This window comes from Hypomesus transpacificus, unplaced genomic scaffold, assembly GCF_021917145.1.
Source record: "Hypomesus transpacificus isolate Combined female unplaced genomic scaffold, fHypTra1 scaffold_494, whole genome shotgun sequence".
In the NCBI taxonomy this organism is placed as follows: Eukaryota; Metazoa; Chordata; class Actinopteri; order Osmeriformes; family Osmeridae; genus Hypomesus; species Hypomesus transpacificus.
In genome coordinates this window covers 15,772-43,474 of record NW_025814009.1, presented here as the reverse complement: position 1 = coordinate 43,474, position 27,703 = coordinate 15,772, and the positions used below count along the sequence as shown (strand labels likewise).

General features: G+C 50.8%; 1 protein-coding gene across 1 annotated transcript in view; it reads left to right on the top strand.

The window, feature by feature from the left end:
* The first annotated feature begins 805 nt into the window (after positions 1 to 805).
* The window catches only part of LOC124465427 (plexin-A2-like), a 42,657-nt gene continuing 15,759 nt past the window's right edge, over positions 806 to 27,703 (top strand). The window contains 17 exon segments of the mRNA XM_047017196.1: positions 806 to 819; positions 1,010 to 1,133; positions 2,906 to 3,059; positions 6,171 to 6,267; positions 8,340 to 8,454; positions 9,322 to 9,380; positions 9,382 to 9,455; positions 9,458 to 9,519; positions 10,130 to 10,141; positions 10,143 to 10,227; positions 10,844 to 10,963; positions 10,966 to 11,042; positions 18,000 to 18,151; positions 20,581 to 20,698; positions 22,378 to 22,514; positions 23,269 to 23,436; positions 25,340 to 25,433. Of these exon segments, the coding sequence (XP_046873152.1) occupies positions 806 to 819; positions 1,010 to 1,133; positions 2,906 to 3,059; positions 6,171 to 6,267; positions 8,340 to 8,454; positions 9,322 to 9,380; positions 9,382 to 9,455; positions 9,458 to 9,519; positions 10,130 to 10,141; positions 10,143 to 10,227; positions 10,844 to 10,963; positions 10,966 to 11,042; positions 18,000 to 18,151; positions 20,581 to 20,698; positions 22,378 to 22,514; positions 23,269 to 23,436; positions 25,340 to 25,433 (1,662 nt within the window).

The following is a 27,703-nucleotide window of genomic DNA, read 5'->3' as shown; positions in this document are numbered from 1 at the left end:
GTGGGGGGAGGTAGGGGATGGGGGGCCACTACTTCCCCCCCACACTCTCTGTGCTACACTCTGTGCCCGGGGACTGGACTGTGTTTGTGTGTGTGTGTGTGATACAGAGTCAGATAGAGCTAGCCCTGACAGCATAATAGCACAGCAGTCTGGGTGTGGAGGATAAGGGAGGGTATGGAGGAGGTGGTCGAAGTTTGAGAGTGGATATGAGAAAGTGTGTGGTTACAGAGCTGGGTAGGGCTTCTGACATGTTCTGCACCTGACACACACACACACCACCCTCACAGTTGGCTGATAGTGGTGGCCTGTCTCAACACCACGGACAGCTCCTGACCTGCAGGAGTCCAATTAGAGGCACTGTGACTAGACACCCAACCCCAATACAATGGACTACACACACACACACACATCACAGAGACATACATCCCATGCATTAGGTACTAGACAGAGGAGGAGAAGACAGGACTGTAATAGGGTGGAGGGGACAGAGGAGGAGGAGTCCTAATGGAGGGTGAGGGAGGAGGGAGACAGCTTTTAATGAGGAGTAAGAAAATATCGGAAGGGGGAAGAGGAGTGCACCCGGCGCGACATTCAGAGTCTGACCATTAAGATCCCTTATTAGGAGACATGCTGTGATTTGTTAGCATGATGTCTCGGTGTGTAGATATATATATATATATATATATATATATATCTACACACACACAGAACCCCAGTGTGTGTACATGACTGTGTCGGTGACAGGGCAGTGTGAGAGACGGGGCCTGTAAACGTGCAAGCGGAGGCTGCAGCAGGGACAATCCCCATGCCGTGCCTCTCGTGTGGTGCTGGAGGTGGTGAAGCTGTGTGCTCCACGCTGGTGCTGCGGACCGTCTGGACCGCTGTGCTCAGCACCGTGGACTCCGGACGAGTCACGGTTCTGATGGATGCTGTTTCATCATCGATTAACCCCGTCTCTCTCCCCTCTTCTTCCTTTGCCCTGTGTGTGTGTGTGTGTGTGTGTGTGTAGGTGTTCCCAGAGGGACCGTTGCGAGCGGGCGGATGAGCCGCACCGCTTTGCTGCTGCTCTCCCCCAGTGTGTGAAGGCCACCGTGTACCCTGACAGCATTGCTGTTTCAGAACCCAGCATACCTGTGAGTGTCACACGCACACACACACACACACATACACACACACACACACACACACCACATACACACACACACACACACATACTGACTTTATTCTGCCATTTCCACAAATACACCCCACTGATATCCATTATCTGCAATCCACTTAAAGGCAGAGCACACTTCTAAACTATTTCCAACTCTCCAGTGCGTCTACTCTGGAGGTGCACACATCCAGAACCATCTGGGGGGGGCAATAAGTGCTCTGAGTGGGTGTGTTTGTGTGCATATGCTTGCTCTGTGCTTAGCCTTGAAATGTGGGCCAAGAAGTGTGTGTGTGTGTGTGTGTGTGTGTGTGTGTGTGTGTGTGTGTGTGTAGCTGTGAGTATGTGTGTGTGTGTGTGTAGCTGTGAGTATGTGTGTGTGTGTGTGTGGCTGTCCATGATGGTGCAGATGTTGAAGATCTGCTCAGGCAGAGTTGAAGTGACAGATCTATATCTTTCTACATAACACACCCCCCCCCCCCCCCACAGGTGACAGTGTGCCTGAGTAAGAGGTACGCCATGTGCTAGCTCATGGCAGTGCTGCCCGTCTCTGCAGACATCATGACAGCAACAGGGTCACCTCATCCCCGCTCGTAAACACATAACGGGAGCCATCGCCATGACAACCATGCTTCCTTGCACAGGCGCCAGGAGAGCATGAAAAGCAGGAAAACAATCAAATTACCTTTATTAAAAAATGGCACCAATTAGGGCAGCCATTACTGAAACACCCACCGCATCACTCTCTGTCTCTCAGAGGGGAGAAAAGAGCATGTAGAAAACCAGAAAAACAAACATTAGTCTCTGTCCTTGCACATCTGTGTGTGTGTGTGTGTGCCCTTGTATGTGTTACACTCATAAAGTATGTGTCATTAAGTGAGTGTGTGTGTGTGTGTTCTTTGCAAGAAAGATGAGGGCTAATTAACTTCAGGGAATGTGTGGGGGAGTTGATACCCAGAGATTGAACAGGAAACATTGTTCTCCTCTATTTTGGGGGTCTGTCTTAGCTTGGGGAGGGGAGTACATGGGCTGCAACCTGACTAGCATCAGTATGACAACAGCTCTGGGAGGACATACAGTTTAGCCACGACGCTTGTCTCTCCCGGTCCCTACAGCGCTGTTCTCTCCCGGTCCCTACAGCACTACGGTGTTTAGCGCTAGGCAGATGAAACAAAGGGAGACTTCAAAGGACCCAGCCCAAAATAACAGCTAATAGAACCAGGCTGTGAAATGCCACGTTGATTATTACCCAGACTCACTCACTTGGCTTGAGAGGGAGATCACACACCCTGGTGTGCAGAATACATTTATTTATAGGCTGAGCTGCTGAGCGCTCTGCTCCTTTCTACCCTCTGTGTCACCACTCTCCAGAGAATGACTTCAAACGCCTGGGTGGGTGTGTCTGGGGTGTGTGTGTGTGTGTCTGTGTCTGTGTGTGTTTGTATTTCATGTTTGTGTTCCAATGAACTGAAGAGACAGAGGAAACAACAAATAGAATTTGTCAAGAGGCCATTTTTCCAATTTCCCTCTAAAAAGTCAGATCCCAACATCATCTGCATGTTGAAGTAGTTCTCATGTTTCCATGAGTAGCTGGAGCATGTTGCAGGAGACCACGACAAACCCTGTAACATGTTGAGTAGCTTGATTAAAAGGTACATGTATGCTAAGAAAATGTTGTCAGCACACTGTGAATGTTTCCAGTGTGTGTGAGCTGTGATGTGTGGCCGTGTGTGTCCTCCCCTGTGTGTGCAGCTGCTGGTGAAGGTGAGTGACGTGCCGGACCTTTCCGCTGGGATCACCTGCTCCTTTGGCAACTTGACGGAGGTGGAGGGCCAGGTCAGCGGAAACCAGATCCTCTGTGTGTCTCCTGCTGCCAAGGATGTCCCCCTCATCCCCACGGACCAAGGTAAACAAACACACACACACACAACTCCACGCTGACACGCACACACACACACCCAGCAAGCACACACTCACATCATCATGCAAACACAAACACAGACTCACACAGCGTGCATGCCCACTCCCGGGCACGGGTATGCTAGGTGAATCTCCCTGCAGATGAGAGGCTCTGACAGGCAGAGGGTGTTAGGCTGAGCCCTGGCCCAGGCCGAGGCAGGAGAGGAACCCCACCGTGCCCAGCCCTCCAGCAGCTGGGTTTGGCAGCACTGACTTCATTACACCTCTCTTTGTTTCTCCGCTTCTCTCTCGCCTATTTATACCCCCCCGTTGAGGCGAGTTAATGAGCTGCTCTCAATGTCCATCTACACACACACACACACTCACGCACACATACTCTTAGTCACTCTCTCACACACATACACACTCATCTTCACTCAAGGAACCATTGATCCACCCTGGTTGGTGTGGGCCGGGTCTGTAACAAGCTCCCAGCGCCCCAGGCCGGGCCCCAGGACAGGGGATGTGCTCCACGGCAGGCCTGGCTCTATTAGGCCTGATGGAGGAGGCGCCCAGGCCCCCGTGGCCTGTGGCTGGCCCACGACTGACCACATTACTGGCTGGCTGCATGGGGCTGATGGACAGCTGCCTGGCCCGGCCGTCTGGAGGGCTGGCTTTTTTTGAACAAAACTGGAATATTGTTGTTTGTCAGACAAAGACTGGTACGGATCCGCCATTCCCACACTCACAGATATAAGTTTGTGGAGGGTTTCAGTGTGTGTGGGTTTGTCTGTCTGTTTTTGACTCCCTCTTCTGATAGTAAATGACAGCCTTGTTTACACAGCAGTCTCCTGGTACAGGGCTTGTCTGGGGGCTGATATATGTATTTCCCCCCAGGTAAATGTCAGCTCGTCCCCCTAAACCCACCCTGTGTCCTCCCCCAAGCACAGAAGCCTTACACACACACACACACACACACACATACTGGCATGGGTCTGGGTCCATTTTATCTGTCCGGAAAGAGAGGAAAATGGCGGAAGGTGAATCTGCAGTGAGAGAGAGCGAGAGAGAGAGAGAGAGAGAGAGAGAGAGAGAGAGAGAGGGAGAGAGGGAGAGAGAGAGAGGGGTAGGGAGGGAGGGAGGGAGGGAGGGAGGGAGGGAGGGAGGGAGGGAGGGAGGGAGGGAGGGAGGGAGGGAAGGAAGGAAGGAGGGAGGGAAGGAGGGGAAGGAGGGGAAGGGGGGAGGAGGAGGGGGAGAGGGAGAGGGAGAGGGGGAGGGGAGGAGAGTGTGTGAGTCTGGTCTAAGCTGCTCTTCACCATGTGGTGTTCACTCTGCTGGAGAAGGTTGCCTGACACCCAACAGGTGCTGCCCGCAGAACACGACGCTCAGGGTCACTCTACTCTCCCACGCACCGCCAGCCATCTGAGCACAAGCCTGCACTACGCTACACACACAGTCCTACTCGATCACTCTCTCACTGTCTCTCTCTCTCTCTCTCACACACACACACACACACACACTCACACACACACACACACAGAGTGCTGAGAGTTGACGATGGTCCCTTGCAGGCATAATTATGTGATCCCACAGTCAGTGAACACCTCAAGAAAATACATTCATAAACCCAGCTTTGTCTCGAATGCATAGACTTACATGGGTGATAATAATAATAATTCATTTTATTTGAGGGCGCCTTTCAAAGCACCCAAGGTCACCTTACAGGGCATAGTTAAAAAACAAAATCAACAATGATAAAAAACAAGAACAAGACACATTAAAACAATTTACACAGGGGTGGTGAGATGTGTGATAGACAATGAATTATATGGAATATGACAGTTTGAAAAGATGGGTTTTTAGATGGGTCTTGAATGTGGAAAGAGTGTCGGAGTTACGAATGACAGGTGTGAGGGCATTCCAAAGGTGGGGGGCAGATCGGCTGAATGCCCTGGACCCCATGGTAACCAGACGGGCGGGTGGAACAGTAAGTTGAGTGGAAGAGGAGGACCGGAGAGTGCGGGTGGGGGTGTTGAAGTGTAGGAGTTCACAGATGTATGGAGGGGCGAGGTTGTGGAGGGCCTTGAAGGTGAGGAGCAGAATCTTGTAGTGGATGCGGGTTTTGACCGGGAGCCAGTGAAGCTGCTGAAGAACAGGAGTGATGTGATTAATGGAGGGGGTTCTGGCGATGATACGGGCGGCAGAGTTCTGGACCAGTTGGAGTTTACGGATGGACTTGAGGGGGAGACCGAAGAGGAGGGAGTTACAATAATCAATGCGGGAAGTGACCAGGGTGTGAACCAAGATGGCTGTGCTATGGGGTGTGAGGGATGGGCGGAGGCGGTTGATGTTGCGGAGATGGTAATAGGCAGACCTGGTGATGTTATTCATGTGTGCTTGGAATGATAGTGTGCTGTCGAGGATGACACCCAGACTCTTAACCTGAGGGGAGGGGGAAACTGAAGTGTTGTCGATAGTGATGGAAAAGCTGTCAGGTTTTGTGAGGGTTGATTTGGTGCCGATGAGGAGAATTTCTGTTTTATTGCTGTTGAGTTTGAGGAAGTTGCAGGTGAACCAGGATTTTATTTCTTGTAGGCAATCGGATGTCAGTGGTTGCTGTCATGGCGAAGGGCTGCAGAAACACCTTAGTGGTTAGAATGCTGGAGGCCAGAGCAGAAAGGAGCTACTGTAGGCACATGTGAGAGGGACTCAGGGCTGTGTTGGGGTGGTGCCGGATGAGTCAACTCAGTAGGATCCTGGTCACCAGCCCGCCCACCTGTCCCAGGACTGAGACTGGCACCTTTGGAGGATGGACACGCTGGCAGGGCCTGCTCTCTGGGCCGCTTCCACAACACCGGTGGAGAGAGAGGGTGAACAGGGGGCCAGGGGAGCAGGGTCGACGGAGGGACAGAGGGATAGAGACAAAGAAAAGCTCGGGTATTTCCGGAGGGCTTAGCATACACTTTGGAATGTTGAATATGTGGAAAATCTCACATCCGTGTCTCTCCCTCTTTCTCTCTCGCTCTCTCCCCCTCCCTTCTACCTCTCTTTCTCTCCCTTTCTCCCTCCCTTCCCTCCCTCCCACTGTCCTTCTCTCCCCCTCCTCTCTCTCTCGCAGACTGGTCGGGGGTAGAGCTGAGGCTGAACTCCAAGGAGACGGGTCAGATGTTGATCAGCACAGAGGTCAAATTCTACAACTGCAGCGTCCACCAGCTGTGAGTGTCCCTACTCTCCTCTCTTCTCCATCTCTCCTTTCTCATCCCTCTCCTCTCCTCTATCCCTCATCTTTGACCTCCCCTCTCCTCCCTCCTGCCAGGCTACAACACTGAATCAATGCTGTGGGAATTGGTTACAATTTGTCCTTAACCTTGCCCAGTCTCTCCTCCTCAGCCCAAAATAGCCCCACAAAGACTAATGCAATCTGATCGCTCGCTACTCCCAGAGCTGCAACATCGGAAATGTCTGCCTAGCGTTGTAATGAATTCTGCTGCGCTGCGCCGCCTGCACAGTAACGCACGCACGCTCTCTCTCCGACGCTCGCTCCCACCGAGCGCAGTGGAGTGGGATTCCAGTCCTGTTTTCACGCCCTGTCGCTGCTGATTGAGTGATCTTTGAATTGAATCCCTCGGAGCGCAGATCTCAGTGTTGGGATGTGTGATCAGGCGATGCAGCAGAGGAGCTGTCTCAGAGTCTGGCTGTGGGCCAGTCAGAGTCTGAAAGAACATGCAGGGTTGCCAGGTTTGGGGCACTTTAGGTCAAATGAGGGATGATATGAGTCATGGTAGGGGATTGGGTAGACCTAGCTTTTAGAGGTCTCCCTTTTCACCCCATTTTCTGCCCTCAGTTATGTCTTCTCATCCTCCTTCTGTCATCCTCAGTGTGTATGATGACTGTTTGTGTGTATGGTGACTGGTTACGCATTTGGTGACTGGTTGTGTGTGTTGACTGGTTGTGTATTAGAGGATTAAAGGAGTCAACTCATCAGGATGCTGTCATGTCTGCTGATCATGAAGCTGAGCTGTAGAGAACACACACACATACTGTTGAAATGCACAAATAAAACACATATGTAAACAGAGACACTCCCTACACAAAACACACACACAAATCCAAACACACATGCACACTTTCATACACACACTCACAAACACATTACTGTACACAGAAACACCAGTGTGCCGATGGGTGAATCAGCTTCATTCTTCTGAATTACCGTGTGCTTGCCAGGGATCTCTCCTGTGCTTTTGCACTGATGAATATTTCAGCACAAACAACTGTGCATAATTCAGCCTCTTGGCGCGAAAGAGCGAGTTAGAGAGAGATAGAGAGAGAGAGAGAGAGAGAGAGAGAGAGAGAGAGAGAGAGAGAGAGAGAGAGAGAGAGAGAGAGAGAGAGGAGAGAGAGAGAGAGAGAGAGAGAGAGAGAGAGAGAGAAAAAAAAGTAAGAGTAAAGCCCTGGATGTTATATCTGTCCCACTCTGATGTGTCCTCAACACACAGGAAGTCCATCAGTATGAATGAGTGTGTGAGTGAGTGTGTCTGTGTGTGACTGTGTGTGTGTTTGGAGCTGCTGTCTCTGGGCCGTGTGTTACTGAGAGGACATCTTCCCTGCTCACAAAGCACAGAGGGTGGTTATTTGGAGGCACATGCACAGGAGGTGCTTATCTCCCCCTCTCCCCCACCCTCTCCTCCCCCCCACCTCCCTTCCTCACACCCCCACCATACCAGACGGTAATTACAGCAGCTCTCCAACAATACGGGCTAATGGTAATTGCAGGATCATGCTGTGCCCAATGTCTTATGGTCTCATTACTCATGTTACCTACTCTCACCTCTCTCTCTTTCTCTCTCTCTTTCTCTCTCTCTCTCTCTCTCTCTCTCTCTCTCTCTCTCTCTCTCTCTCTCTCTCTCTGTCTCTCTCTCTCTCAATCTTGTTCTCTCTCTCTATCCCTCTTGCTGTTTCTCTCTTTCTCTGAGTGTATCTCTCTCTTTCTCTCTCTTTCTTTCTCTCGTTCTACTCTCAGCCTGTGCGTCCTCAGCTCATACATGCAGAACATGCACACTAGAAATAGTGTGTGTTGTGTCTAGTTTGTGTCAAGTCCATCTTGCACGCTCACATTATAATGCTGAGGTGCTGTGCCAACCACAAGGGCACAACAGCAGGTGCCCACTTGGGACGTAAACTTGTTTCCTCCCTTGGCTCTAGCCCCCCACTCCCCCCCTCCCTCCCGTTACTGGACCGCAGCCTTTTCCTGAGTGTGTGTCCTGTCCATCTGTCTGCTGTCCAGGTGTCTCTCCTGTGTGAACAGTGCCTTCCGCTGCCACTGGTGCAAGTACCGCAACCTGTGTACCCACGATCCCTCCAGCTGCTCCTTCCAGGAGGGACGCGTCAACGCCTCCGAGGTAGGTCACACACACAACACACACACACCACACCAAGTATACCTCACTCTCTCTCGCTCACACAACACACACACCTTTTTTCTCTCTGCCTCCCAGTCAGTGTGTTGCTCCTAGCCCCAGGGCTGTTCTCCAGGAAAAGAGATCTAAGATCCTCTGTATGACAGCCTCCATTCATACCTATTGTAGTTTGCACCAGCAATTAAGACACAAATCTCTCTCAGTTAGCACTGAAGCTGCTTCTGTTAACAACGACATTGTCAGATCTAGTCGGATCCATATGCAGGGTGCATATTGTATGTGTGTGTGTAGCTGATATTGACTGTTCCCATCCTGTTAGGTGGTGTTTGAGGCAGTAAGTAGTGTGTTTGCCGCCTATCAGGGTGTCAAGTAACACATTGATCCAGCCAGGCACCTGAGACACTACTGCAGAGGACAGAGCGTGCCCACACACTTCCCATACACACACTGCTGAGGGACTCACAGTAGCACAACCCGATCACTCTCACACACACACACCACACAGAGACACACACAAACTCCAAAGCTCTATTACCGCCCCTCCCTCTCAAAGCAATGTCATCCTCTAACCCCCCCATCGCCATCAGCTGTCATCAGTGACAGAGTAGCACCGGCAGCCAGTTCACCCCAGGAGGTGATCCTTTATATGAGGAAGGCTAGGAATCAAGGCCTGGAGCTGGAGCAACACTAACACACACACACACACACACACAACATACACTGCGGCATTTTCCCAGAGCTATCTCTGGTATGATATGTCGATTTTGATACTCCTGCTGTTGCTGCTGTTGTGGTGTGTTTATCTCGGTGCTGTCACCCCCCCCCCCCCCCCCCCGGTGGGCCCTGCAGGACTGCCCCCAGCTGGTGCGCTCCCACGAGATCCTGATCCCTGCAGGGAGGTGAAGCCCATCACATGAAGGCCAGGAACCTGCCCCAGCCCCAGTCTGGCCAGCGCGGCTACGAGTGTGTGCTCCACATCCAGGGGTCAGCCACCGTGTCACCGCCCTGCGCTTCAACTCCTCCAGCGTCCAGGGTCAGAACAGCTCGGTGAGTCTGGGTCGCTTGGAAGATGCGTGTCAACTCGGGGCGAATCTACAACCCGTGTGTGTAAGCGTGTGTGGGGGTGTGTATGTGTACGCGTGTGTGTGGTGTGTATGAGAGGGTGTCAGCGGGGAAACTGGGGAGCCTATTTCCACCAGCCAGAGTAATTACACAGGAGAGGACTGCTGCAGTGGTGTTCTGTCCTCCAGCCTGCCAGACTTCATTCCCGAACCCAGAAGCTATACACACACACACATACACACACACACACACACACACACACACCCTACACACACAGGCACACATGGTCAGGAGGAAGCTGGGGGCAGGGGATAAGGCTTAAGACAACCCTGGGACAAGGAGAGGAAGTCAAATCAGCTCTCTAGTTAACTGACTGCTGCCTGGATCAGCCATCTCCATGAGCTGATGCAAGGTTGTTGCAACATTCTGGAACATTTACATGCTGCACCAGCCCCCAGGAGGGTTTAGACTCCTAGGCCTTATGGTGAAATTCTAACCTCCCTCTCGTTCTCTCATCCATGCTCTGTCTCTCTCTTGCTCTCTCTCTCTCTGCCCATTCATGTGTTTTCAACTCCTCACCCTACCTGGCCTGCAGTATCTGTATGAGGGGGATGAAGATCAGCGAGCTGCCGGTGGATTTCTCAGTGGTGTGGAACGGCAACTTCATTATTGATAACCCTGAGAACATCCAAGGTAAGACCAGGCCCTGTCAACACCCTCCACTCTTGGTGGCTAACACTCAGCAGGTGGGGCTATGCTTGCTCTCTCTTTCTCTCTCTCTCTCTCTTCTCTCTCTCTCTCTCTCTCTCTCTCTCTCTCTCTCTCTCTCTCTCTCTCTCTCTCTCTCTCTCTCTCTCTCTCTCTCTCTCTCTCTCTCTCTCTCTCTCTCTTTCTCTCTCTGTCTCTCTCCTCTCCCTCCCCCCCCCCCCCTCTCTCTCTCTCTCTCTCTCTCTCTCTCTCCCCCTATCTCTGTCTCTCTCTCTCTCCCTCTCCCCCTATCTCTCTCCCTCTTACTTTCCCTCACTCCGTCTCTCGCTTGCTGTCTCTCTCTCGTGCGCACTCTTCTTTTCTGTCTAACAATGTCTGATCTCTCTGGTCAACATACACACACAGCATCTCACCTTTCCTTTCACTGAAACAGACTGAGTATGAAGAACACAGCTGCATCTGTTTGACTTTATCAATACAACACCTGGAGGAGCACAACCCACAAGTGTTCTGCTCCCGGACCCAAAAAACATTTGCTCTTCCAAGCGTGTGGAGATGGGTAGTTATGTGAGTCCTGACTCACCTGATGTCTATCCCACAGTGCACCTGTACAAGTGTGCGGCGCAGCGGGACAGCTGTGGGGTGTGCCTGAAGGCGGAGAGGAAGTTCCAGTGTGGCTGGTGCTCCGGGGAGGGTCGCTGCACCCTGCGCCACCACTGCCCCCCCCTCAACCCTACACCACACGCTGGCTCGACATGTCCAGCAAGAATGTCAAGTGTACCAACCCACGCATCTCTGAGGTCAGTATTGACTCTCTCTCTCTCTCTCTCTCTCTCTCTCTCTCTCTCTCTCTTTCTCTTTCTCTCTCTCTCTCTCTCTCTCTCTCTCTCTCTCTCTCTCTCTCTCGCTCTCTCTCTCTCTCTCTCTCTCTCTCTCTCTCTCTCTCCCTCCTTCCCTCCCTACCTCTCTCTTTCACATCCACCACATACAACAAAATAATCACTCATTTCACATAACCTTACCATGACAGAGAAGACGTGGCTGAACTACTGAATATAAAGTACACGTACATAGATAAACACAAGCAGGGAAGAAGTAAACAGAATCAGTAGCTGGTATCAGTTTTCATAGCTTATCAGCTACATTAAGAAGACCATGATGTATACACCAGTGTTTATACCAGGATGAAGATGTTCTAGGTGAGAGTCATAGGAGAGGTGTTAGCATGACTAAGTTGAATGCTGGTTCAACATGAAAGGATATTTGGCATGAGATGAAGCTGGATGTTAGTCGAGCATGAGAGATTTAGTTTCGCAGTAGCACGCCATGGAGAAGCGAGGTGCTTGTTGCACATGAGGAGATACAGTATAGTCTTATGGGAAATCTAGATGCTAGTTGGTGTTAGCATGAGAAGCTAGGTGTTTGAGATTGAGGGGAGAGCTGATATTAGCATGGAAATCTGCTCTGGCTCCTCTAGAGCCTGCAGGGTGAATAAGAATGAGGATGGAGAAGGAGGAGACTCCGCTGGGCCCTGACCCCACTTACACAGGCCATGCACATTCTCTCTCTCTCTCTCTCTCTCTCTCTCTCTCTCTCTCTCTCTCTCTCTCTTTTTATTTGAGTCTACAGTATGTAAGGGAAGAGCATATGGTATTTGTTTACAAATGTGTCCATGCAAGTGCGTGTGTGTGTTTGCAATGAGAGCTTTGCTCACCTTCAGGGCCTCTGCAAGGGTGACGGACCCTGACACACATTCACATACAGTAACACACACACACACACACACACACACATCCTGTATAGATGTCCATTTCGCAGCCACCTGCCTTCCCTACCTCTGTCTCACTACACGACATGCCTGAGGGTGTTTGTACTCATTGAGTGGTCGTATCCCTAACGTATCAAGCTGTGACGGACATGTCCTACAGTTTACAGTATGACTGCTCTACCTCCCCCAGTAGCACACTGACCAACCTGCTGTTCCTCGACAGTTGTGATCTCTTTATGGCCAGTTTATCGACATGCCTATTTCTGCATCAGAGGAATACGTGTTCATTGATTTCTGCCATAGTAGCGACCACACTCATAGGCAGCGACCATGCTCATAGGCAGCCACCATGCTCATAGGCAGCCACCATGCTCATAGGCAGCCACCATGCTCATAGGCAGCGACCACGCTCATAGGCAGCGACCACGCTCATAGGCAGTGACCATGCTCATAGGCAGTGACCACGCTCATAGGCAGCGACCACGCTCATAGGCAGCGACCACGCTCATAGGCAGTGACCATGCTCATAGGCAGTGACCATGCTCATAGGCAGCGACCACGCTCATAGGCAGCGACCATGCTCATAGGCAGCCACCATGCTCATAGGCAGCCACCATGCTCATAGGCAGCCACCATGCTCATAGGCAGCCACCATGCTCATAGGCAGCCACCAAACCTCTGGCCGGCCCCAGAGAGGTCAAGACCTGGAAGTGTTTGTTTGTTTTCCTGGTATGTTTTCTTTGTATGGCTTGGCTGGTGTTGGGTCACTGGGGAGACAGGCCTGGACATAGGATGTAATTAGCTTGGGTAACGCACCAGTGCTCTCTAAATAAACTCACAGAGAACCCTACCTCACTATTGATTCATTTGGCCCTGTGCCCCCCACCACTGATTACAATCTAACTCCAGCCAATTAAAAAGTGAAGTTAACGGCCTGCCTAATTGATTTGCTCGACTGTACACTGATTAGTCCGACAAAGGGAGGTGTGATGAGTCTGGGGATCTTGGTTGTCCTCTTTCTTTACTCTTTCTTATCTTTTGTTCTCTCTCCCTCTCTCTCCTACCCCCCCCCCCCCTCCCCTCCCCTTACAGTCTGAGTCATCCATGAAAATTGAGTTAGGTTGTTCTTTAACTCTATTACTCTCTTGGCTTGTCATTTAGTGGTATGAGAACCAGTGGAAGGTGTGTGTGTGTGTGTATGTGTGTGTGTATGTGTGTGTATGTGTGTGTTTCTGTGTGTGTGTGTGTTCCAATATATCTGACAAGCAATCCTGAGCCCCGTATCTCGCTCGGTCCAGTGTTTTCATTAAGGCTGAGAGCAGTGTATGAGATTACTGAGGCCACAGTCAGTCCAGCCATCCATCCCTCTCTCCACACATCCAGAGAGCAGGAGAGAGAGAAAGGGGGATGCAAACGGCTAAAAGAAGCTACAGAGGGAAAGTGAAGATGGGGAAGTTTGCAGAGGTTTGGAGAGGTGAAGTGAGGTGGGCGGAGGAGAAGGGAAGGGAGGGGAAGAAGAGAATGCCAAGTGGAGGAAGAGGAGGAGAGCGTGGTGGAGGAGAGGAGGAGAGGAGCGTGAAGCCGCTGTGGGGTGTCAGAGCTCAGGCCTGTTACACAACACAGCTGGCACTGGAAACCCACAGCATTGATTTACCGCCGGGGTAGAAGAGAGGCACCAGTGCAACACATACGCACACACACGCACACATACGCACTCACAGGCACGCACTCACATTCAGTACGCACACATACCAAGGAAGAGAGAGATCCCGAGGCAAGAACACAATCAGAGCATTCCTGGCATTTATTTAACTTTGCTGGGTACTCTTCTGCATCTATTAGCCTTCATGCCCTGCCCCCCAACCTTCTATCCCAAATAGCAAGAATTTCTTCAAAAATGTGTTTTTCCCGTGGTCAGAATGTATTCATACATTGTGTTGTGACTGCATGCACCAAAGCTCCAATCACAAGCTGGTTTGTATACATACATATATATTAGTACATGTGCCCAGCAGAGGATGTGGGTCTTGAATAATTAATATTCCTATTAAGTGCCATGGTTCCTCCCTACACCCACCATTAATATTGAAGAGATGTAAGCCTTTTCTAACAGGAGAGTGAACCACATCAAATGAAGCTGGGATTTATATGGGTACTTGGAAGTCTTTCCTGGGAATTGCCATATAGGCGGCGATGGCCTTGACATGTATAGAAGCTGTAGAAGAACAAAGAATAAGCCTCCATACACTCAGATGCACACACCATCACATGCACCCATGGTGCTGACAAATGTGACACACGTACACAGACTCTACACATACACATACTACATCTTTCCTTCTTTCTCCCTCTGTCTCTTTCCCTCATGACCTGTACACTCTCACACACATGCATCAATATGTTAAGCAACACAGTCATAATAAGGGTCCTGTCACCAGCTCAAGGAACCAGGAGAAGCTTCACAGCTCCTCTGTCTGACCCGTCATTGGTACCACAGTGGCCACACCCACACACCCTCACCCCAACACTGTGAACAGCTACACCCACACACCCTCACCCCAACACTGTGGCCAGCCATTCACTCGGAATCAACACTAGCTGGCCACCACTGTTCCACCAATCAAGCACATACACACACATACACACACACACACAGACACACACAACGCACACACACTGTGCTTTGCAGCGTGAGACAGATTCTGAATAAGTCATGCTGCCCTGAAGTGCCCCCTCCTTTTCACACAGCAAACACATCATGAACCCCCCTCAGGTAGAGCAGCAATGCTATTTGCAGAAGAACACTCACTGAGGCACAAACACAGCCTCCAAAAAGAGTCCACCCTCCTCCCTTCACCCTCCCTCTTTCCTCATTGTCCCTCATTCTGTCCCTCCTCCCCTACATTTGGTATGCAAAAATCTATTTTCCTTGAGCACTCGTATTTCCAGACAGGCTACAAGACATTTAAGAGCCAATAAAGAATTTAGAATGTAGTTTGTGGTGAAACGAGTGATAAGTGGAGCTTTATCAAGCCCATTACACTTCAGTCACAATGAAATCAGACATGCTTGAACTACAGCTTATCGAGGAGACCAAAGAAAACCAGATAGGAAGTCAGACAACATACGGATGGACAGACTGGTGGGCAGACGGACAGGCAGGCTGGTAAGGCAGACCAATAGATGGATGGACAGACAAACAGACAGGCAGACATGTTGTATGTAAGCTGTGGTGCTCATGACAGGATCTAACAGGACCACAGACCCTGCTGGAGTGGATGTCTTCAGTGTATCTGACCTCTGACTTGAGAGGATTAAAGATGCGGGGCTACTGGTGAAGAACACTTCAATAAGCTGTAGTGATCCTCACTGTACGGTAACCGATAAGAACGAGGCTGTCACGCTGCTCGATGGCTCACTGTAGCTTGTAGTCTCAGACATTACTGTAGCTTTAAGACTTCCGCTCTTTCACTTCGTCTGTGTCTGTTTGTCTGCTTCTCTTCTCCACTCTCCTCTCCCTGCAGTGAATACTGATTGCTCCCTTCACAGTCTCTCTTGTTGAATTTGGCCGGTACTACGTCAACACCACTTCACCCATTACTTCAGCTGAATAAGTCAATGCTACCGCCACCACCACCACCAGGCTGGTCCTGTTGGCTAATCCTACCTGTCTGTGTCTCAGTTATTGGTGAGTTGGGGGTGGGTTAGGGGGCATGGGAAAGAGTGGCGCTGGCTGGCTGACTGGCTGGCTGTTTTCTGGGTATTACCCTCCATTGACAGTGACAAAGGCACGCGGGCAGCCCTGCTCTTCCTAACAGGATTACACAGGGAGCGTAGTGTAGCGTGGCGTGGCGAGGGTGCAGCGCGCATTCCCCATGAGGCTCCCTCCTCCTCTCCTTTCGCCTTGCAGAGTCGGCGTCAAGACAAACAGGCGTCTCCGACGCCTTGAGCGCAGCGTGTGTCACCTCGCCTGAGGGGAGAGAAAGAGAGAAAGAGAAGAGGAGGAAGTGGAAGATGTATGACGCTCTTACGGACATACATTCCTGCTGACCATCCAGCCAGACTGCAGTGTGCCACGGTCATTAAGGAGCTCTTTGCTATGGTCTGTGACCCAGAGGGGGAGCGTGGGCACGCTCTCATTGTGTCGGAGGGTCCCACAGACGGGACAAGGCGCTTCTCTGCCCCGCTCTGCTCTCAGGCTGAGCGGGAGCCTTTGAAGTGCCAGATCTGCTCGTCTGATGAATGTAGACTCTATGTGCCAGTGAGTGTTCAGAGCGCTGGGCTTCATGCATGGATTAAAGTGGCTCCCTGTGTCCGGTGTGGCGTGGGAAGAGCTCCAGCCTAGAGTCTGGCTGGCAGGGCATCTGTCCGACACTCTGTGGGGGCACGGATACGATGCCACGGCGAACACATCCTCAGAGTAGAACTTAGGAAATGATCTACTTATCACTCCATCCATCCATCCCTCCCTGTTTCTGTCTCTGAGGAACTTCACTCTTTCCCTCGTTCCTTATGCAACCATGGCTGAGTCGGTTCCAATAGCTGGAGTTATCGGCTGACATGGATATATTTAGCCAGTATGCTTCCCCTTCAGACCCTGCTGCATGCCCAAGCAGCAATAAAAGATGAATGTATTCAGACCCGCAGGCAGTGCAGTGACACACTTACTTTACATCCAAAGCAATTAATGTCCACTAAATCTAGATTACAATGCCGACGTCCCGCTGGGTGCCCGCGATGCACTAGTGGGCGTTCCCAGGGAGTGAGAGGACGAGGCGTGACGTGCTGGGCTGGGGCACGCCGAGCGGGCACCGCTTCAAACGACGGCTGCTCTTGTTGGTTTTTATTTCCGTCTCCGTAATGGCATATTGATCGTGTACATAGCAGTGGTGACTCTGCATGCAGAGACGGTGGCGTTCAACCCCCCTCCTCCCGTCACTCACCCATCACAGTCATACTAGAATATCCCTGCTGCCTCTCTGTATCTCCATCTTTGGATGTTTTCCCTCCTCTCCCTTCGTTCTACCTCTCTCTCTCTTCTCTGCTCCCCCTCTCTACCTCTCTCTCTCTTCTCTGCTCCCCCTCTCTACCTCTCTCTCTCGTCTCTGCTCCCCCTCTCTACCTCTCTCTCTCGTCTCTGCTCCCCCTCTCTACCTCTCTCTCTCTTCTCTGCTCCCCCTCTCCACCTCTCTCTCTCTTCTCTGCTCCCCCTCTCTACCTCTTCTCTGCTCCCCCTCTCTGCTGGTGTGAAGCCTGGACAGCTGCCAGGCTGCAGGCTCACTGGGCCTCTGCAGCACAGAAGGCACTGTGACACCCTGTGCCAAGGTCATGCTGGGCGGCCATATTGTATTTTATGAGAAGGTGGGCAGCACTAAGCGCTAATATGGCCTCTTGTCGGATTTATTGTTCATGGCAACAGCCGCATATTTAGCCCAGGCAGCTATCTAGAATGTTAATGCTCCTGGGCTTCCTGCCTCCTGTTTAAGGACACTTTCCTCATTGCTTTAGTCATACAGACAGACAGGAGTTGTCGATTAGCAGATTGTCTCAAGTTTTAGGGTCTATGTGGGAGTTCTCTTAAAGTATTTGTCCTTTTAAGTGTATGTAGGTGTGTGTGTGTGTGCGCGTGTCCATGGTGCGTGGTTGTGGCAGAGTATGAGATCACCTTGGCGCTTGTGCGATGCAGGTTCCATTAGAGAGGGCTGAGTGACCATGACTCATGCCCGTGTACGAACGCTCTGACATTTGTGGCTGCGGAAGTTAAAAGTGCTTTAATTGCGTTTCACTTCAGCTCGACCATATAAGGGTGTTCCTCTCCAGACATCCGTCAGCTTTTGAGACAGAGTCGAAGCTGCACCTCAACTGTTTAGACAAAGTGCACAGGAGTCATCAGAGTTCAATCTGAAGAACGAAGATTCCAGTTTTTGGCACTTCTTTTCCGACTCAATGACCTGTGACCTTCTGACCTTCTTCCCCCTGTCCCCTGCAGGTGACTCCCATAGCGGGACCTCCGGAGGGGGGCACGCGGGTAACCATCCATGGTAAGAACCTGGGCCTGGCCTTCGCTGACATGGTGGGGAACGTGGAGGTGGCCGGGGTGCGCTGCAGCCCTGTGGAGGACGGCTACATCATCGCTGAGCAGTGAGTCAACCGTCACACACACACACACACACACACAGACACAGACAGAGCACACTGACCCCAACCTCACTGTGTACAACACTCTCACACACAATGGCTAAAACTAATTAAAAGTGTTCAATGTTAATTAAGTTAACGTTCAGACAACTCTCTCTCTCTTTAATTTGTTGTTGTAATTCTATCATGCGCAGAAAAGAGCATGAAAGGGAAACCGTCTAGACTGGGTTATGTACTGTGTGCATTTGACAGTGTAGGGGTTAGAATCATTTGCAACACTCCTCTGCATGTAGGCTTAATGAAATATGTTATCAAAGCCTGCCAACAGTCTCCAGCTACTCTAAGCTAACATGCCATGTTAGTAGCTAGTTGGCATTAGTTGGAGAAGAGAGATAGATCAAACAACTTTAAAGTCAGCATTTGCTGCCTCAGCTAGCTACAGTGTAGTAACCTATTGCTAATGAAGGTTTTCTAACGCTAGATTACTATCTGGAACTGATAGAATAGCTGGAGCTAAAGAAAAGACGGAGCCATTCGTCTGGCCAGGTATTCCTGCTCAAGGAGAGAGCCCACACCTCACTGCCTCCTCCGCCCCACAACAGCTGGGTGGTTTTGCTTCTGTTTACTTCCTTAATTGTCCTGCGCGGGCGTACCAGCTCCCATTCACCCCTGGACTCATTATGCCTGGTCGCTGTTTTATAATAAGCTCCCAGAGAGAGAGAGAGAGAGAGAGAGAGAGAGAGAGAGAGAGAGAGAGAGAGAGAGAGATGCAAAATGCTAGCTCAGGACCTGCTACCTGCTGGTTTGGGGGGCAGCCTCCACAGTGGTGGGGAAGGACTGAAAAGTCAACGCACAGCAGGGTTCACTGGCTCCAGCCTCGACCCTGGGTCCTGATTTCTGGACTCCCAGGTTGCAGAGAAAAGACAAGCGGAAAAAGAGGAGGGGCAGAGCCATACAGTGGCCGTTCTCAACCTCTCTGACAGGAAGGGCAGTGAGTGTGAGTCAGCAGGGAGCAGGGAGCGTCTTCCTGCGTGGGGAGAGCTGCTCTGTCACTGGCACACAGCAGCCATGCCTCTCCACCGAGTCCTTAACCTTCATTCGTGCTGTGACCTACTTCTGGCCTGCTTCTCAGCCCTGCTGAGGACGAGCTCTGCACCACTCAACCCTGCCGTGGTGACGCTTCCAGTCAGACAATACTCTACTGTACGTGTCGGTACTGTACTGTATGTGTCGGTACTGTACTGTTTGTCTTTGTTTAGTCCAAAAACAGAGGTATTTCTTATGGGCATCAAACAGCAAGTATATTGTCTTCAACTAGAGATAACCTTCTAACAGCTATAGGCTGTTTAGGACTATAGTGGTTCATTGGTGCTGCTGTTGATGGATGGCTAGCCCCTGGACGGTACCGGTCCCCCCGCCCTAGCTCCCGGTGTCTTACTGGGCTGCTGTAATTGAAATGTGTTATGTTCCACCAGCTGGACTGAGCCATTTGTCAGCAGTGTGCCCATCTGACAGCCGTTTAATCTGATTTGGCCGATGCTGGAAGGAAGGCATTTGGGTGGAGGTGTGCAAAGAGATCTGGGACCCCAGCTCTGAGGGGCGTCACAACAATTGCCATAACAGTGGTGGTTTGGCACCACCACACTCAAGAGGAACTGCTCTACTTGTGAAGGAGGCTCCTGTATGAGGCCCAGGGTCAGAGGGAGGGTGCAGGAGGTCTGGGAGCCGGGTTGGGAGGACACCCCCTGGTGGAGGAGAAGGCAGAGTTCCCCCCGTGGTGGGGCCAGTAAATCCTGCCAGAGTCCTTCTCTTCCACTGGAGCTCTGTAAGTCATTAGATGTGATTCAGGGACAGACTTGGAGAAACAACATATCTCTCTCTCTCATCTCTCTCTCTCTCTTTCTCTCTCTTTTTCTCTCTCTTTCTTCTCTCTCTCTCTCTCTCTCTCTCTCTCTCTCTCTCTCTCTCTCTCTCTCTCTCTCTTTCTCTCTCTTTCTCTCTCTCTCTCTCTCTTTCTCTCTCTCTGTCTCTCTCTCTCTCTGTCTCTCTGTCTCTCTGTCTCTCTCTCTTCTCCACAGGCCCTGATTGCTTCAAGCTCTTTATTACTCTCAGCCAGTGCAGATCGATGTCTGTCCCAGTTTTATTATGTCATTTGATCTGACCACCTGCCGGCCCGGGTGACACCTGATCACACGCTATGATAAAGCACTATTGATCTTCCATGCTCCTCAGTGTGATTTACATCAGACGTGGAACATCCACACCATCGGAGCTCCACAGTGGGAGGCCTGGCTCCCTGAAACTCACTGAAGAGAAAAGCGTTCCGTTTAGGGCTTTCACAATATATATTTTTTCTTATAATTACTTTAGGATTTATTCTTGGATGTGTATAAGTTAAGTGTGTTCCATGCGTGTGTTTTGTGTCCCTCCAGGATCGTGTGTGAGATGGATGCGGCCCCTGCAGACAGCAAGTCTGGACCAGTTCAGCTGTGTGTAGGAGAATGCAAACCTGAGCTAAAGACCCACTCTACTCAGCTCTACTCCTTTGTGGTATGATTCTATGCTCAACTCGTATTAGCACACCAAAACACACTCCGCTCTTTGACTAAACACCACAGAATATTACAGGAAATGAGCACATAGAGAGCCGTTCTCTCTGTGACAATCTTTGTTCCGATGTTTGGGATATTGTAGTTGCCATGCCTACAGACAGTACCACAGACTTACGGTGACCTGTCTGAGGTCTCCGGTTTATTTTGGTTATATTATCCCTCTGTTAGTGGGTAGGGGAAGAGGTCGCCACACTAATGGGCCTTACCAGCCTCTCTCACCAGCTTTTTGCTTTTACTGGGTAGCACAGAGTCAGTAAATTAAGTTAATGTAGGTTTTATATCATGTTTTTGCATGCATAAAGTGGTTCACTGATTCAAAGCCTTGAGAACATTTGCAAACATATACCAAGCACTTAATTGTCTGAAAAACATTACTGATGTCTTCAAGAACCAGCCTCTTAAACTAAAGGTATCTTTCAAAGGCTTAAAGATGTATTGAAACGCCTACTGCCTCATTAGTAAGTGCTGAAGTAGAGCTTGATAAATGAGCATAGTTAGAGCATGCAGTAGAAGCATGCATGAGTAGAGGGACAATATCTGCCTCTGCTCTGGAGGAAGAGGAGGCAGCTTGGGTTGGCTGCAGCAGTTGGAGCAGACCCTGGGAGGACTGGCACACACACACACCACTGCACCTGTCCTCACTGTCCCCCTCCACACACACACACACACACACAACCAGCCTGCAGCAGACTGATTATCACCTGTCCCATTCACATGTTTCCTATTAGCTAGCCCCTTAACAATTAACAGCAGCTAGTAATTAGCAGCTTTGTTTTCATAGTGTTATTTTAGCAGCCTGTTCCCTGGCCACTACAGCATTCTGGGGGCACATGGACATGTTGGGGGGTTGGGCTGGTGTTTGGTGCTTGTTATTGGGCTGGATCGCCACTTTACTTACCCATAATGCATTTGCTGCTCTGGAAATGGCTGATGTTCTCTGTGGAGCTTCAAACATGTTACCTGCAATTCCCCAGTTTCATGGGCCATAAAAGAGAAAGCAACAAAGCAACATAACAAAAGCTCTCTTCAATTTGTAGACAACAAAACAGACTCCCCATGTGGCCGCCTGTTTCATAAAGCATTATGGCCCCTCTTTGACAAAGGACAGTGTAAATGAAGGACTGTTTTTGTTTGTTTGTGTGTGTGTGTGTGTGTGTTTTTGTACTTCAAGTAGAGCTGTTTTATCTGTCTGTCTCAGGGTGTCTGGGCTGTCTGTTTAGATAGTTGTCCATTCTGTCTGTCCCAGGCTCCTGTGACGAAGGCCTGCTGTAAACAGTTATTTCCAGCTTGCCTCTTGAAAGGGTTAGTCAGACAGAAGTGTGCCATGCAACAACAAAACACAGGAGGAGGGTGGTGGGTCTTTAAAAGCTTCCCTCGTCTCATCTGTCCCTTATGAAGATAAGGGACAGATGCCTGTATATTACAGTCACTTGCCACCAGTAGCAGTTATTTGGATGACCGGCAGACAGCATGAGGTGAATTCAGCACAGACACTGATACTCTTCTACTCTCTAAACATACCTCTCTCTCTTTTCCACATGTCTCTCTCTCGCTCCCTCGTCTATCTCTCCCTCATCTCTTGCTGTCTCTCCATCGCCTCTCCTTCACTCTCTGCAGATTCCATCCGTGCAGGTTCTTTCCCCCAGCCGAGGTCCAGAGTCTGGGGGTACCAAGGTCACCATCCTGGGGGAGAACCTGGGGGCTGGCAGCAGTGTTAATGTCCAGTTTGGGAATCAGACCTGCGAGTTCTATGGGTAAGACTCACAGTACACACACAAATACACACACAACTTGTTACATGCTGTAATGTCGGCTATGGTTTCTGCTCAGCTCCTTTACGCAGCAAAGATGGGAGAAGTTATAAAGGGACAAACCATTTGTAAGATTTTCCAATACAGTGGTGATTTTGTCAGTTATGTAACACCCTGTATTTCCCATTTCCAGGGGTACTTCTCCTCGATCTCTCCTTCACGCTTTTCATCTTAGAGACGCCCCTCGGGACCTCTGTCTCTCCCTCTGTCAGAACCTTGTGTAAATCTTAATAAGGTTTTGATGACCTACTGCATCAAACCCTGCTAATAATAGCCTCCAGACAACCTTGTGTTCCCCTCAACTTCATTCCTTCCTTCCTTAAATCCTTCCTTCCTTAATTCCTTCCTTCCTTTCTGCCTTCCTTCCTATCTTACTGTCTCTGTCTCCCTTACTCCATCTCCTATCTTAGGGTTCTATTTAAAAGCATGCTGTGCTAGTCTGATTGTGATACTGTAAGGTTGAGGAGTCAAGCCAGTTTTAATAAGATCTGGCCTAATTACGGTTAGTGTTGTGTTTTTCCACGGTTTTTGGCAGGAAAAGGACGGTGGGGGGCCCTCTCCCACAGTCAGGGTGGTACTAATGAACTGGCACAGATTCAAGAGGTGGTGAAGACCAGAAACAAACACACGCTGACTGACTGTGTGTGTGTGTGTGTGTGTGTCTGTGTCTGTGTGTGTGTGTGCTGCCTCCCTGCAGGAGGTCCATGACGGAGATTGTGTGTTACTCTGCCCCCTCTCTGTCGGGGGTGGGCTTGGTGCAGATCACCGTGAGTGTGGACCGGGCCCAGGTCCGGGAGAGCCTGAGTTTTGAGTACATGGAGGACCCCACAGTCCAGCGCATCGAGCCTGAGTGGAGCATCGCCAGGTAGGACGCACACACTCCCTGCTCCTCCCTGCTCCTCCCTGCTCCTCCCTGATCCTCCCTGCTCCCCATACTGCTACTCCCTGCTCCTCCCTGCTCCTCCCTGCTCCACACTGCTCCACACTGCTCCTCCCTGCTCCACACTAATCCACACTGCTCCTCCCTGCTCCCCATACTGCTACTCCCTGCTCCACTCTGCTCCTCCCTGCTCCTCACTGCTCCACACTGCTCCACACTGCTCCTCCCTGCTCCTCCCTGCTCCTCCCTGCTCCACACTGCTCCTCCCTGCTCCTCCCTGCTCCTCCCTGCTCCACACTGCTCCTCCCTGCTCCTCCCTGCTCCACTCTGCTCCACACTGCTCCTCCCTGCTCCGCCCTGCTCCACACTGCTCCTCCCTGCTCCTCCCTGCTCCTCCCTGCTCCACACTTCTCCACACTGCTCCACACTGCTCCTCCCTGCTCCCCACACTGCTACTTCCTGCTCCACTCTGCTCCTCCCTGCTCCTCCCTGCTCCTCCCTGCTCCACTCTGCTCCTCCCTGCTCCTCCCTGCTCCTCCCTGCTCCACTCTGCTCCTCCCTGCTCCTCCCTGCTCCTCCCTGCTCCTCCCTGCTCCACTCTGCTCCTCCCTGCTCCTCCCTGCTCCTCCCTGCTCCTCCCTGCTCCACTTTGCATCGCCTCATCGTGCCAGAGGGCAGAAAAAAGAGAGACAGACATATGAGGGAGGGACATTGCCAGGTCGCAGTTGTAAATGAGAACTTGTTCTCAATTAGCCTACCTGGCTAAATAAAGGTGAAATAAAAATAAAATAAAAAACATTAGGAAAGCAATCTAATCTACAATTAAAAAGAGACAGAGAGAGACAGAAAGAACAAGATTGAGAGACCTAGATAGAGAAACAGAGAGAGACAGAGAGAGAGAGAGATAGAGAGAGAGAAAGAGATAGATAGAAAGAGAGACAGAAGGAACGAGACAGGATGATTGAGATACCAAGATAGAGAGAACAGAGAGACAGAGACAGAGATTGAAAGATCGAGGTAGAAACAGTGAGAGAGAGGGGAAGGACACCACTTTGTTTATCGTTCTCTGTATTGAAGGATCTCCGCCCCACGCCCCATCCCCTTTCCCCCACTCACACACACACACACACACCAGACAGAGCGACAAATAGAGCCGGAAGAAGGAGGGGATCAAAGCAGCTGCCAGTGCTCCCTGTCTGCACAACACCACACAGAGACACACAGCTAAGAGGAACCGGGAGGGAAAGCTAGATTTGTCATTCATTACATAAGATGCAGCAGATACCTAACCTGCAGCAATAGAAATCCATGAAATCCATAGTTAGAGTGGGGACTCATCCGATGCGGCGGAATGGCTCCGGCAGCAGCATAATACACCACCGCCATACGGCTCTGTGTGGTGTCGATGTAATGCTGCTGAGCCTTCCTCAACAACAATGGTGGACACAACTGGAGAAAAGTAGTTCTCTTCTTCTCCAGTCTGCCCACCTCCCTCTTTTCCTCATCTCATCCCACCTCACCTTCTATCCTTCCCCTCCTCTCCTCTCCAGTTGCGGTGTTTATCTGGGGTATTATCGAGCGAGGAACGGCCCCTGAATGATAACTACCGCAGCACAGCTCCTTTGGTGGTTCAAAGACAAGCGTGCTGCGTTTGATTGCAGCTACTGAAGTCTGCTAAAAGAATCTTTGATCATGACCTCCTCAAAGGCCTATTATCTCCTCAAAAAGTATTGTCAAAGAAAGTTTGAATTTAGCATATATATATGTATTTGTTTATCAGAGGTGTTTGAAGCGTTTGAGTTTTGGGGTTTCAAGTTAGAGCAGGGGTAGACTTACATATCTGGTTGGCTGTGTATCTGACTTGTGATGTCTGTTGTCTCTGGTGCAGTGGCCACACCCCTCTGATGGTGACAGGAACCAATCTGGACATAGTCCAGGAGCCCAGGATCAGAGTCAAATATGGAGGGAAAGAGTCTGTCAACGTAAGTACCCCTCCAGCCATCATCCACATACACTACTACTCAACCAAAGTCTACTGGGCTGAAAGGGAATACTACTGAACCACTCACACTTCCAGAACCTTCCTGCTAGTAGTGTGGCCCGAGACACTCTACAGATGAAGGAGAGGGTGTTGGCGTCTTCCATGCAGTGTTTCATCAGACTGCTTTACACTAGGCCATACTCAACACCTTCAGGCACTGAAGGTGCTCTACCCTGCTCTACCTTGTTCTACCCTGTTCTACCCTGCTCTACCCTGCTCTACCCTGTTCTACCCTGCTCTACCCTGTTCTACCCTGTTCTACCCTGCTCTACCCTGTTCTACCCTGCTCTACCCTGTTCTACCCTGTTCCACCCTGCTCTACCCTGCTCTACCCTGCTCTACCCTGTTCTACCCTACTCTACCCTGTTCTACCCTGCTCTACCCTGTTCTACCCTGCTCTACCCTGTTCTACCCTGCTCTACCCTGTTCTACCCTACTCTACCCTGCTCTACCCTGCTCTAACCTGTTCTACCCTGCTCTACCCTGTTCTACCCTGTTCTACCCTGCTCTACCCTACTCTACCCTACTCTACCCTGTTCTACCCTGCTCTACCCTGTTCTACCCTACTCTACCCTGTTCTACCCTGCTCTACCCTGTTCTACTCTACTCTACCCTGTTCTACCCTGCTCTGCTCTGTTCTACCCTGCTCTACCCTGCTCTACCCTACTCTACCCTGTTCTACCCTGCTCTACCCTGTTCTACCCTGCTCTACCCTGTTCTACCCTGTTCTACCCTGCTCTACCCTGTTCTACCCTGTTCTACCCTGCTCTGCTCTGTTCTACCCTGCTCTACCCTGCTCTACCCTACTCTACCCTGTTCCACCCTGCTCTACCCTGTTCTACCCTGCTCTACCCTGTTCTACCCTGCTCTACCCTGCTCTGCTCTGTTCTACCCTGTTCTACCCTGTTCTACCCTGCTCTACCCTGTTCTTCCCTGCTCTGCTCTGTTCTACCCTGCTCTACCCTGCTCTACCCTGTTCTACCCTGCTCTACCCTGTTCTTCCCTGCTCTGCTCTGTTCTACCCTGTTCTACCCTGTTCTACCCTGCTATACCCTGCTCTGCTCTACCCTGCTCTACCCTGTTCTACCCTGCTCTACCCTGCTCTACCCTGCTCTGCTCTGTTCTGCTGGACTTTGCAATGCTTTACCCTACTGTTCTTTGCTGTAATCTGCTCTACTCTGTTCTACCATGTTCTACTATGTTCTACTATGTTCTACTCTGTTCTACCCCAATCTGCTTTCCCCTGCTCTAGTCTATTCTGCTGGACTCTGCTCTACTGTAATTGTCAAAGTTCAAGTGGAAAGATCTCCTCGCTGGGAGTTGTTTAGAAGCCCGAGTGAGTGAGGGAGCAGGTGGGCGGGCTGAGAGATGGAGAGGGGGGTGGGCAATGAAGCAGAGCTAAGGGAGACTTAGGATTCTAGGAGGGGTTTGGGGGGGGGGCATCGCACCTCCTAATGGGTTTCAATAGAAGATTAACTGCTGTCAGAGGACTTTGGTCAGCATAAAGAGGGTCTGTATAATCAGGGCCAGGCGGTGGAATCGTTACAAATTACATTTGCTCCCCAGTCCTGGGGGTCCATGTTTAATTAAGGGAATGGTATTTCTGCTCTGTGTTTGAGGTGAAGGTGGGGAGGGCATGGTGGTGGGAGAGACAGGGGGGGGGGGGGGGTGAGGATGGCTGAGCAAATTGCACAATGTCAGGAAATAGCCTGCAGTAAATGTGATTGTGAACATTCACATACTGTGCAGTATTACTTAAGAGTCCACACACACATGCACACACAGACACCCACCAACATGTTCCTAGCCATCTTTTGAAGTGGCTCCCTCATGTAACCCTGTGTTCACACGCTTCTCTAACAGATGTGTTTTCTAAGAGAAGCTAGCTGCTTCCCCCCCCTGAATCTCCCGCTCCCCATCTCGTCAGGACATTTAGGACTCTCAATTTAGACCAGAGGTGTGTGGGTCATTTGACTACTTCTTCAGGCAACACTATCCTGTGTGGGCCCTGGGCCTTCCTGTCAGACCAGTCCCGGCCTACAGACACAGTTCCCCCCTGTGAGTAGCAGGAGGCAGGGTGAGGAGCAACCACAGCCCCTGTATTTACATGGTGACTTATTCCAGAAAAGAGGATTCTTCGAAAGCTCCTGAAATGGGATTTCACTTGTGTGGTTGCTGTCTGGTTTTGTCAGTTTGCGGAGGCTTTGAACG